At 36.5% G+C, this 13471-nt stretch overlaps 1 protein-coding gene across 3 annotated transcripts in view; it reads right to left on the bottom strand.

Annotated features, from left to right (window-relative positions):
- rfx7b (regulatory factor X7b) overlaps positions 1 to 13471 on the bottom strand; it is a 30793-nt gene that overhangs the window by 13490 nt on the left and 3832 nt on the right. For 2 of the 3 annotated variants that reach the window (XM_087311337.1, XM_087311338.1), the window contains exon 1: positions 3705 to 4067. The exons of the other annotated variant lie outside the window; for it this stretch is intronic. In XM_087311337.1, the coding sequence (XP_087167463.1) occupies positions 3705 to 3805 (101 nt within the window). In that variant the 5' untranslated portion in view covers positions 3806 to 4067. Of the gene's footprint in view, positions 1 to 3704; positions 4068 to 13471 lie in introns of those variants that run through there. 3 annotated transcript variants of the gene reach the window in all.

The following is a 13471-nucleotide window of genomic DNA, read 5'->3' as shown; positions in this document are numbered from 1 at the left end:
GCACATCAGAAATCAGACATGCTATTAGCACATCAGAAATCAGACATGTTAAATCAGACATGATATTCGCACATCAGAAATTATTCATGCTAAATCAGACATGCTATCAGCACATCAGAAATCAGACATGCTATTAGCACATCAGAAATCAGACATGCTAAATCAGACATGATATTCGCACATCAGAAATTAAACATGCTAAATCAGACATGCTAATGCATGACATCAGATTCAGACTGGCAAATGTAATGACATCTGAAATTAGACATGCTAAATCAGACATGCTATTAGTACATCAGAAATCAGACGTGCTATTAGTACATCAGAAATCAGACATGCAATTAGCAAATCAGAAATCAGACATGCTATTAGCACATCAGAAATCAGACATGTTAAATCAGACATGATATTCGCATATCAGAAATTAAACATGCTAAATCAGACATGCTAATGCAATGACATCAGATTCAGACTGGCAAATGTAATGACATCTGAAATTAAACATGCTAAATCAGCCAAGCTATTAGCACATGCTATTAGTACATCGGAAATCAGACATGCTAAATCAGACAAGATTTTCACACATCAGAAATTAAACATGCTAAATCAGACATGATATTCGCACATCAAAAATCAGACATGCTGATGCAATGACATCAGAAATCAGACATTCTATTAGCACATCCGAAATCAGACATGCTATTAGCACATTAGAAATCAGGCATTTTACATCAGGCATGTTAAATCAGACATTCTATTAGCACATCAAAATCAGACAGGCTAAATCAGGCATGCTAATGCAATAACATCAGATTCAGACATGCTTATGAAATGACAGAATAAGACACTACTGCAAAAACATCAGAAATCAGATGCTAAAAGCACATTATAAATCAGACACACTAAATAACACAGAAATCAGACAAGCTAAATCAGACATCCTAATGCAATGACATTAGAAATCACACATGCAACAGCAATGACATCAGAAATCAAACATGCTATTATATTAGCACATCAGAAATTAAACACGGTAAATCAGACATGCTAATGCAATGGCATCAGATTCAGACATGCTAATGCAATGACATCATAACATCATCAACGATGTCTGACATATGATTTCAAATGCATGCCAAAACAGATGTCAGTCAGTACATGTGATTGTGTCAAATTTGTAATTTTTTTGTATTCAGATGTCTGATTTCACTGCATGAGGGAGATGTGTGATTGCACTAAATGGCGAGTCTGATTTTAGTGTATAGAGGATGTCTGATTTCATTCCATGATTTGGCTGCATGCGATATTTAACTTCAGATAGTTTTGTCTGATGTCATTGCTGTTTGGTTTATTGTATGGAGTTTCTAATGTCATTACAGCAACTGAAAATCAAATCAGACAATCAACAGATATTAGAAATTAGACATGTGCTGAAATCATATCACATGCATCTGTAAGCAGATATGTCATGCATTCACATATTAAAATAAGAGCAATAAAACACCATCGCCATGTGGTGAAATTATAAACTAGATTTAATCACATGCACTAAAATCATGATTGGAAATCAAATATGCCATGCAATAATAGAAAATCAGACATCATCTGCATTCAGTGAAATCACGTATCTACTGGAACTGAAATCAGACATAACACCTAATTATACAATGAAAATATACAATCTATGGAGTGAAATCAGACATCCCTTATGCACTGAAATCAATCAATGAATTTAACTTTAAAAAATCAGACATCCAGAACTTGATCAAATTAGAAATCAGATGCACTGAAATCAAAACACATGCTTCTGAAATCAGACATCGCAGCAATAATTTTAGCAACATAAATATCAGACATAATCACATGCACTGAAATCTCATATCCTGTGCATATTGAAAAGTCAGACAGTTAATATGCATTTGAAATCAGACAGTTTGTACAAAATCAGACATCATTCATTGAAATCATACATCTCAAATCATATTATCAGACATCAGACATGATTTGTTGCATGAATCAAAGACAAATGCCATGCAGTAAAATCACCCTCCAACATAAAAAAATATATATATATATATATATATATATATATGAAACAAAGGATGAAGTCAGACATTCATAACACATTTAAAATCAGACATGCCACGTGATAACATCAGAAATCATCCCCTTGGAATCACTGACCATCACGCATCCAAATTCAATTAAAATCAGACAGAGTTACATACAAATCATGCAACATGCATTTGAAAACAGAGTCAGAAAATCCATCCAATAAAATAATAAGCATTACATCCAATGCAACGCTATCAGAAAATAGAAACGCATGCAATGAAATCATACATCACTTTTTTTTTTAAATCACGCAACTTATAAAAAATAAATACATTTTCAAATAAAAAATTATGCCATGCAAAACATCAATGACATAAAAACACAGAAATTATCTCCATGCAACCAAATCATGCATGCAAATACTAGTTAAAAAAATCATAAAATGAATTAGAAATCATGCAATAGAAGTAAACATATCTTTATGAATTATGCAGTTGTTTTGTATTCATACAGAATTTTAAAAAGCACTGAAATCAGATATTGTATACTGACAACAAATGCCATGCAATGATATCAAACATCAATGCAATGACAAGAAAAATCAGACATACCATGAAATCATGCAAATTATATTAGGATCATGCCATGAATTAAAAACATGCAATAAATTAAACAATAACAATCATGCATCTAATGCAGAAATCAAACATGCATTGAAATCAGACATGCCATGCAGTGCATTGCAGTGCAATGGTTTCATACATCAGACATCAAACGAAATCATGGAAATGATATTAAAATCATGCAATGATTTAGAAATCATTCAATAAAAGCAAACACATGAAAAAGAATCAAGCATCTAAACAGAAATCAAACATGCACTGTAATAAGATATCCCATGCTAACAATTAATGCAATGACATCAGAAAATCAGACATGCAATAAAATCATGCATGAAACTAGCAATTAGAATGACATGACAGAATTCATGCACTCAAATCAGATGTAATGCAAACAACAGATGCATCACAGTAATCATGCATCCGATGCAGTCCTGTTACAAATCAGACCCAGGCCTGCACTCCAGCTGACATCAGACATGCAGAGTAAACAATCACACACACGGCATGCACGTAAATCACACGGTCCAGGAGCAGTGTGTGTGCAACCGAAATCAAACATGAAATTAACGATCAGAATGCACATGCAGTGACATCATGAAGGCCATGCACTGAAATCTGACGTCATGCAAACAACGAATGCATCACAGAAATCATGCAGCACTGTTAGAAATCAGACCCTGGCCTGCAGTCTAGCTTACATCAGACATGCAGAGTAAACAATCACACACTGCGTGCACGCAAACCATTCCGGTGTGTGCAACCGAAATCAGACATACAAATTAGCAATCAGCATGCACATGCAGTGACATCACAAAAGCCATGCACCGAAATCAGACGTCATGCAAACAACAAATACATCACAGAAACCATGCAGCGCTGTTAGAAATCAGACCCAGGCCTGCTGACATCAGACATGCAGAGTAAACAATCACACACACACAAACACACACACACCCCAAGCACGCAAATCACACGGTACCTGCTAGTGTTTGTGTATGTGTGTGTTTTGAGATCGGACTATCGTACCAGATGGAATTCTTGATCTTGTTGTACTGCAGCGCCGTGGCCTCGGGGCTCTGCAGGGACGCACCGGGAGCACCGGGCGGTTGTTGTTGATCATCGGCCATCACGGTGAAGAGGAGGAGGAGGAGCGGATGAGGAAGAGCGGCTCGGTTTCAGCCTGTAGGCCTCATCTGAGCGCATAACGCCCGCGGACGAGCACAGACGAGCCCTTACCGGGAGTGCGGACCGAGCAGACCGGCCCCGGAGCTCGGGCGCGGTCGCATAAACGGCGGCGGGCGAGATCACGGCGGAAAAACACGGAGATTCTCGGTGCCGCGGACAGAAACAGCAGCAGCCGCCACGGACCGAGCTGCAGGCGGGATCTGCGCATGCGCACGGGAGGCGCGTGCGTGAGTGCGCGCGACTGACTGTGTGTACTGTAACTGTGTGTACTGAAAATAACACTCGGAGAACAAATTAATCAATCCAAAACGTTTAATTAAATGTATAATTCTGTAACAGGATAAACAATACGTGAATAATCGGCGGTTCATTCTGCTGTGGTGACCCCTGATAAATAAGGGACTAAGCCGAAGGAAAATAATTGAATTTTAAATCGGTGTTTTTATATGATATACAGTACATAAATACCATATAACATTAACCTCTGGAAAAATGTATTACAGTCAAAAGCAATACTGAAGGACTTCATCTGAAACGAGTATTGATATACTACAGTTAGCCGCCAAATGTGGTATTACCATGGTACAATTTGGGAAGTTATTAGTGTTTTGGTTGTACTTTTCTTCTTGGATGTGTTTCTCCACACTCTCAGAAAAAAAGGTACACGGTGGTACAAATAATGTTCCTTGAGGGCCAGTTTTGTACCTTTGTAAAAGTTGTACCTTATATAGTAGAGAAAAGACCTCTTATGATACTGTTCTGTAGCTTTTATGGTACAACTCAAATGAAGGTACAGAATTGTTCTTATGAAAAGGTACACTCTCAGAAATAAAGGTACAGGAGCTGTCACTGGGGCGGTACCTTTTCAAACGGTACATATTAGTACCTGAAGGGTCCATAACGGTACTTCAGAGGTACATTTGGGTACTAATATGTATCTTTAGAAAAGGTACTGCCCCAGAGACAGCTCCTGTACCTTTATTTCTGAGAGTGTACATAAGTGTTGGACAACTCCTTCTTTATTACAATATTTATGAAAATAAGTATTACTGGAAAGGCAAAGTGATTTATGAAAAAATTCCATATTAAAACATGAATCATCATTTAAAAGCATGTGTTTAAAGAAACTCATAAACAATAATTATTCAGTTCTATAATGCAATAATACAGAACAACTGGTAAAACATGTGTATCTTTGATGAAGGTACATTTTGGTTTCCCATGGTATAAATCATGTTCTTAAAGGTGCAAACTGCAATGGCACAAATTTGTTTCTTTGTCTTAAGGTACAATTCTGTTCCATATAAAGGTTCTGCCCCAGTGACAAGGGTTTGCACCTTCTTTGGTACAACATTGTACCATTTTTTCTGAGAATGCATCAGGTGTATGGTACAAACACAGTACTATTAAATGTTAATCAAAGGCGGCAACACCAAAGGCTCCAAAAATACAAACGTATTAAATTAAAAAGGCGGACACAGAGCTGTAACGTTTCGAGCCACCCGGATCTTCATTGTAACGTGGCTCGAAACGTTACACGCTCTGTGTCAGCCTTTTTAATTTAATACATTTAGCCTCAACTAAATGTACCATTTAGCGACAGCACTACCTACTGCACCACTGCGTCGCCCAGATTAATATTAAAGTAAACAAGTGAATAAAAGACTGTACATATGATATGGTTGTTAGACTCTTGCACTTGTTTGTGTTGTCACTATGCTTGTATTTATATAGTCCTACTGATTTGTGTGCAACATTTGTACATTTATAACCCCCTCAGAGGAATTTGGGGCTCGTGAGTCACTGCCATTGTTATTCGAGGGGTCGCCGGCTGAAAAGTTCAGGAACTCCTGCTCTAGTTGAAACGATACACGTAAAAACTATAATAAAATAAACGTATTCAACTTTTAAACTGGCGACACAGTGGCGCAGTAGAAACAAGAACAGCAAAAAGGTCGCTGGTTCGAGTGCCGGCTTGGTGTTTCTGTGTGGAGTTTGCATGTTCTCCCCGTGTTACCGTGGGTTTCCTCCGAGTGCTCCAGTTTCCCCCACAGTCCAAACACATGCGCTGTAGGGGAATTGAGTAGGCTAAATTGGCCATAATGTATGTGTGTGAATGAGTGTGTGTGTGTGGATGTTTCCCAGTGATGGGTTGCGGCTAGGAGGGCATCCGCTGCTTAAAAACCTGCTGGATAAGTTGGCGGTTCATTCCACTGTGGCGACCCCGGTTTAATAAAGGGACTAAGCCAACAGGAAAGTGAATGAATGAACTTTTAAAACAAAGTTGGCGGTTCATTCTGCTGTGGCGACCCCAGATTAATAAAAGGACTAAGCCGAAAAGAAAATTAATGAATGAACTTTTAAACAAATGTTAATGTTAATGACCAACTAAACTTCTCTGACCACATTTCTAGAACTGCTCGATCGTGCAGATTCGCACTCTATAACATCAGAAAGATCCGACCCTTCTTATCTGAACATGCAGCTCAACTCCTTGTTCAAGCTCTTGTTCTCTCCAGACTGGATTACTGCAACTCTCTACTAGCCGGGCTCCCAGCTAACTCTATCAAACCTCTTCAACTGCTTCAGAACACAGCAGCACAAGTGGTCTTTAATGAACCTAAAAGAGCACATGTCACTCCGCTGCTCATCCGTTTGCACTGGCTGCCAGTTGCTGCTCGCATCAAATTCAAAGCTCTGATGTTTGCTTACAAAGTGACTTCTGGCCTTGCTCCTTCTTATCTGCTCTCGCTTCTGCAGATGTATGTGCCCTCCAGAAACTTGCGTTCTGTGAATGAACGTCGCCTCGTGGTTCCATCCCAAAGAGGGAAGAAATCACTTTCGTGAACGCTCACGCTCAATCTGCCCAGTTGGTGGAATGAACTCCCTAACTCCATCAGAACAGCAGAGTCACTCGCTACTTTCAAGAAACGACAAAAACTCAACTATTTAGTCTCCACTTCACTTCCTAATCTGCAATTGCCTCTCTGAATATCACACTAACTGTACAAAAAATAAAAAATAAAATAAAATACTAATACTACTAATACTTCCCTTCTTAGACTTTACAGACCTGAAACTTGCCTATAGCACTTATTCATTGTTGCTCTTAGTTGTGTAAAGTGCTTCCTTGTCCTCATTTGTAAGTCGCTTTGGATAAAAGCGTCTGCTAAATGATTAAATGTAAAATGTTAATGTACACTCTCAGAAATACAGGTACACGTGCTGTCACTAGGGTGGCACCTTTTCAAAAGGTACACATTTGATTATAAAATGTCCATATTAATACCTCAAGGGCACATATTAGTACATAAAAAGTACAAAAGTGTTCCTCTTTCAATGTTTAGGTACTAATATATACTTTTAAGGTACCAATATGGGAACTTCAAGTACAAATGTGCTCCTTTTGAAAAGGCACCACCCCAGTGACAGCTCACGTACCTTTATTTCAGACAGTGTAAGGAAGATAAACCATATTGGTGAATAGAATTAATAAAAAAAACTTGCTAAATCTTTTTGTTTAATAAAAAAGACCCGTTTAAAATGATTTAATATTATATTGCAGTAAATTTAAGACATTTAAGGCCTAAAAACAAGACTTTTTAAGACCCCACCGACAGCCTGTTATAAAATAACACATTAATGTGTATGCTTTTGATTTAATTATTATTCCCGCCAGTCATACAGTCACATTTACTTTAGCATATGGCAACAGATGCTGACAGAACCAAATGCTAAAATGAATATTTCCTTCTTCAAACATGCCAGCGGAGCTATTTAAACCTCAAGCTTGAAGCTAAATTCACAAAATAAAGAATAAAATAACTCAACAGCGCCCTCTGCTGCTGACACACAGTATAAACACAGTCCTCTTGTCCAGTGATTCTCAAAGTTGGGGTCGCTTGGTGATTTCCAAAACTCAAATAAATCTTATTAAACTGTTAGAATGACCATATTTTACCATAACCCACAGAAGAAGGTTAATAGTTGCATTAAAGAAACAACAACATGCAAATTAAATTAGCCATCAGCCTTTAATTTTTATATTAAAATGTAATCAAATTAATAATTGACCATAAAAAACATGATCTGGTTAATAGACTGTTGCAGTTTTGTGTTGTCAATATGCTCATGTTTTTATTTGCCTATAGTTTTGTCTGCAACGTTTATATATTTACAGAATAACCACCTTGAGAAATGGAGGTCGCGAGTCACTGACATTGTTATTTTGGGGGTCGCTTTTGGGCTGAAAAGTTTGGGAACCCCTGCTCTTGTCTGGTGTGTTCATTGGATCTACAGCGCCCTCTGCTGGTGACTTACACAATGTAAACAGTTCTCAGTCTTGTAGTGCTATTATTAGCTCTGTAGCGCCCTCTGCTGGACACACACAGCACAGCAGATTATAGTTGTGTGCTGTTGCCCTCTGCTGGTCAGATACTATATCACAACATCTGAAGTTGTATTGTTTGACCTCTATTTGTTTTATTCATTCATTATTATTTTTTAAAACATGTGTTTTTGTCAACTTTGTTGTGAATCACTTAGAGAAAACTACTTTTAAAGGCGCCATACAACATTTATGTTTTATTATTAAAATTATTATCTGTGTTAAAACACTGTATATGTTGCAAATTGCCTTTTGGAAACTATTAAATTCACTAAAACTGATATGGATACAAACATATACATACTAATACATACAAATAATTAAATACAAAGGCAAAATATACAAATATGAAAATAAAAGCAATTCAAACACAACTCATTTTCCTAAATAAGTCAGTATCAAGGAGCTTCTCCGACAGATGTTGTTTCTATCAGAAAGGCTCCTTGATTCTTGACTTAATTGAATTCATTAAATCTAAATATAGAGTGAAACAGAAAAATATTAATATACACTCACCGGCCACTTTATTAGGTACACCTTACTAGTACTGGGTCGGACCCCTTTTGCCTTCAGAATTGCTTTAATCCTTGCTGGCAGAGATTCAACAAGCTACTGGAAATCTTCCTCAGAGATTTTGCTCCATGTTGTCATGATAGCATCACACAGCTGCTGCAGATTTGTCGGCTGCACATCCATGATGCCAATCTCCCGTTCCACCACATCCCAAAGCTGCTCTCTTGGATTGAGCTCTGGTGACTGTGGAGGCCATTTGAGTACTCATCGTCATGTTCAGCAGTCTGAGATGATTGAGCTTTACGACATGCTGCGTTATCCTGCTGGAAGTAGCCATCAGAAGATGGAGACACTGTGCTCATAAAGGGATGGACATGGTCAGCAGCAATACTCAGGTAGGCTGTGGCGTTGATGCTCAATTGGTACTAATGGAGCCAAAGAAAATCTCCCCCACACCATTACACCACCACCACCAGCCTGAACCGCTGATACAAGGCAGGATGATCCATGCTTTCATGTTGTTGAGGCCAAATTGTGAGCCGAGCATCTGAATGTGTCAGCAGAAATGGAGACTCATCAGAGCAGCAACGTTTCTCCAATCTTCTATTGTCCAGTTTTGGTGAGTCTGTGTGAATTGTAGCCTCAGTTTCCTGTTCTTAGCTGACAGGAGCGGCACCCGGTGTGCTCTTCTGCTGCTGTAGCCCATCCGCCTCAAGGTTGGACGTGTTGTGTGTTCAGAGATGCTCTTCTGCAGAGCTCGGTTGTAACGAGTGCTTATTTGAGTTACTGTTGCTGGAACCAGTCTGGCCAGTCTCCTCTGACCATCAACAAGGCATTTGCGCCCACAGAACTGCCGCTCACTGGATATTTCCTCTTTGTCGGAGCATTCTCTGTAAACCCTAGAGATGGTTGTGCGTGAAAATCCCAGTAGATCAGCAGTTTCTGAAATACTCAGAGCAGCCCGTCTGGCAGCAACAACCATGCCATGTTCAGAGTCTCTTAAATCCCCAAACTGCATCCCGATCATCAGCAATACTGCAGAAGACCTACTGGAACCAACATAGACCAAGATTGTCATAGAAATCAGTCAAGTTTGGTGAAGGAGAAGTCATGGTTTGGGGTTTATTCAGTATGGGGGTGTGCGAGAGATCAGCAACATCAACAGCCTGAGGTATCAAGACATCTGTGCTGCCCATTACATTACAAACCACAGGAGAGGGACAATTCTCCAGCAGGATAGCGCTCCTGCTCATACTTCAGCCTCCACATCAAAGATCCTGAAAGCAAGGAGTGCTCCAGGATTGGCCAGCCCAGTCACCAGACATAAGCATTATTGAGCTGATGGAGGAGGAGGTGTTGAAGATGAACACAAAGACTCTTGATGAACTCTGGGATCCTGCTGAAGGCTTTCTTCTTCATTCCAGATGACTTTATTAATCAGTGATGTGAGTCATGTCAGAGATGTATGGATGCAGTCCTCCAAGCTCATGATGGAGTCAGACACAATATTCATTCTGTCTCCACTGCAGCAGGACTTTATATTCTATACTGGACATTATTGAAGGTTCAGTGATGACACTTTAGTCTGAGCAGAGTCAGAGCGCACTGTCCTCATCAAATCAGTCAACATCAAGACATGATCAGATTTTATTAAGCTCAAATCAGCAAAATCTAGAGGCCTTCACCTTTCATAGAGACACTTCTGACACCAAATCATCAACTAGAAGTCCAGATATTACTTGTTATTCCTAAAACTTAGATAGTCGACAAGACTTTTATCAGGTAGTGTATAATTTTATAGTGTAAAAGTGTATTGTGCATAAGTGTAATTTCTTAATGGTTAAACGTTGGTTAAACAATAAAAACACTGAATTTATATTTATAAAAAGGTTAGTGTTCCATTTGGGACAAAATTAAACTGTGTATAGTGTATAAATGTACAAGTTTATAGTGTGTAATTTTGCATGCAACTATTATTTTTTAAAGATACCTTGTGTTATAACTCAAAACTGATTCATTAAAGGGGTTAAATCTTGTAAAAGTGGGTTTAATCTCAGAGACTCAAATGTCTCCTTATTTGTAGAGTGCTCCACATTACAGATGAAGCATTTAGAGCTGAGTAAATAAGTGTGGAGTCTTTGATCCGACAGACGGAGAGCTGAACGAGGCTCATTAGCGTCTCTCAAACGCAGCAGTCGTTAGCAAGAATAACAGAGAGACTGACGCTCGCATGCGGACCATTGTTCTCCGTAATGGACGCGTCTGTAACGGCCCAGTTAGTGCCCTCAGTAGCCACCGTCTGTAGGCGCAGTAAAAGCAGACCAGACTTTAGACGAAGAACCACGTCTCTAATCATAAACGCAGACCAGACTGAGCTCAAGAAAAGCATCAAGAAGAGCACAGCGTCTGCACACCAAACCTGGAGAGAATTAGTTATATGTTTGATTTTTTTTGCTGTTTCTGTGTAAATGTTAGACATTTTTCTTTATTTTTGTAATGCATGATGATTTGAGTGTTGAGAACTTTTTAATATTTTGCCATTAATTAGTTCATTTGACGTGTTAAATTTTTTTTTATTATTATTTTGGACTGTAAAGTTGATTTCTTTACATATTTACACTTGTTTTAGGTTTATTAGTTCATTTGATGTGCGTAAAATGCAAAGGAATAGGAAGGTTTAATAGGAAGGTGAAACTTGTGTAATATATATTTGTTTTTTTTCATCATAAATGTTTTTGGGGCTTTATTAGTTCATTTGACATGCTGAAAACAATATTTTTTGGACTGGAAAGTTAATTTCTTCACTTTAATGCATTGAAAAATGCATGCAAAAAAACTAGTGATTTTTTGGACTGTAAACTTAATTTCTTACATTTTTTGACCCTCGTTTTTGTGTTTATTAGTTAATTTGATGCGCTATAAATGCACACCAAACTACCGTCTAAAAACAGTATTAGTTTTTTTCCCATAATTTTAATGTTTTTGCCTTTATTAGTTCATTTAATGCGCTGAAAAATGCATGCAAAAAATGCGTAATTTTTTTGAACTGGGATAAAAATGCACACAAAAATACAGTCTAAACACAATTACTATGCCATTTGTTTCCCGAAAAGATGATAAAAATAGTGTAATATTTAATAGCTATTTTCATCATTTTAATATTTTTGCTTTAGTAGTTCATGCTGTTGTCATTTTTCTGGACTGGATAGTTAATTTCTTTAAATTTGTATTATATTTGTATTAATTTGTATACATTTTTCATCTTTTAATGTTAATTCGTTCATTTGATGTGCTGAAAAATGCATGCAAAAAATGAGTTGACTGTAAAGTTAAGTACTTTCATGTTTTTATCGTCGTTGTTTAGATTTATTAGTTTATTTGATGTGCTGGAAAATGCATGCAAACCTTGAGCAGAAAATGCAGACAGTAAAATTAATTATTGTCATTTGTTTCCCAGAAAAAAATATTAAAATAGTATAATATTTATTATATTAGGGTTTATATATATATATATATATATATATATATATATATATATATATATATATATATATATATATATATATATATATATATATATATATATATATATTTATATATATATATATTGCCTTTATTAGTTTATTTGGCATGCTAAAAATAAGTATAATTGTTTGGACTGGAAAGTAAATTTCTTTACATTGGTATCCCTTTTTTAATGTTTATTAGTTCATTTGATGTGCTAAAATACATGCATGCAAAAATTTGCACTGAAAAGGTAATTTCTTTAATTTTTAATACTGATATACTGATTATTTTTTTATCATATTGTTATTTTTGCCTTTATTGGATAAGCTGACGAACGCATGCAAAAGACTGGAAAGTAATTTTCTTACATTTTTGATCCTCATTTTTTGTGTTTATTTGTTTACTTGATGTGCTGAAAAATGCATGCAAACCTTGAGCTGAAAATCTACACAAAAATACAACTATATAGTGTCTTTTTTACCAGAAAGAGAGAGAGAGAGAGAGAGAGAGAGAGAGAGAGAGAGAGAGAGAGAGAGAGAGAGCTAAAAATGCATGCAAAAATGTATTAGTTTAAAGTGTCATTTTTTGGACTGAAAGAATGATTTAAAATAGTGAAATATTTTCAAGTAACAAAAATAAATATTTAAATCTTTAATATATGTTAATATTTTTAGTTGTAGTGAGTCTCACTGTTTAAAAAAAACTGTATTTTTAGGAATTAATGATTTTTTATTTACTGGAAAGTGTTCCAAATGTGCATTAACACTAATATTATAATGTGTGTAGAAATCTGTCATTTCTAGCACAACAAATTTAATAAAAGATATTTATATGTAATAAATATATTGGCATTTAGTTCAGCGTTATTTGCTTTTTCACTGCATAAAGGAAAATATAAAATGTTTATATACACAAATTATTATCTGTTATCTGTCTAAAATTGTGCACTTTTGCTACGGTAAAGCTGATATTTAGATTTATATATGAAAAATATTGAGATTTTCCCCTATCGTTACTCTCACCACTAAAATACTGAAGTGATAAAAAAATATACTACATTAAATTTTGATGAGTATGTTATTTTAATAAATGACTGCTTTAAAAAGTACAGAAAAACATAAAACATGGTTATTATCATTTCTAAAATATTACATACAGTGCTCAGCATAATTGAGTAAACCCCATTTTGAAAATGAATATT

Source organism: Danio rerio, chromosome 25 (genome assembly GCF_052040795.2).
Source record: "Danio rerio strain M-AB ecotype USA chromosome 25, GRCz13ab, whole genome shotgun sequence".
NCBI classification, from domain to species: domain Eukaryota; kingdom Metazoa; phylum Chordata; class Actinopteri; order Cypriniformes; family Danionidae; genus Danio; species Danio rerio.
The sequence above is the reverse complement of the archived record's forward strand: the minus strand, read 5'-3'. Positions and strand labels throughout refer to the sequence as shown.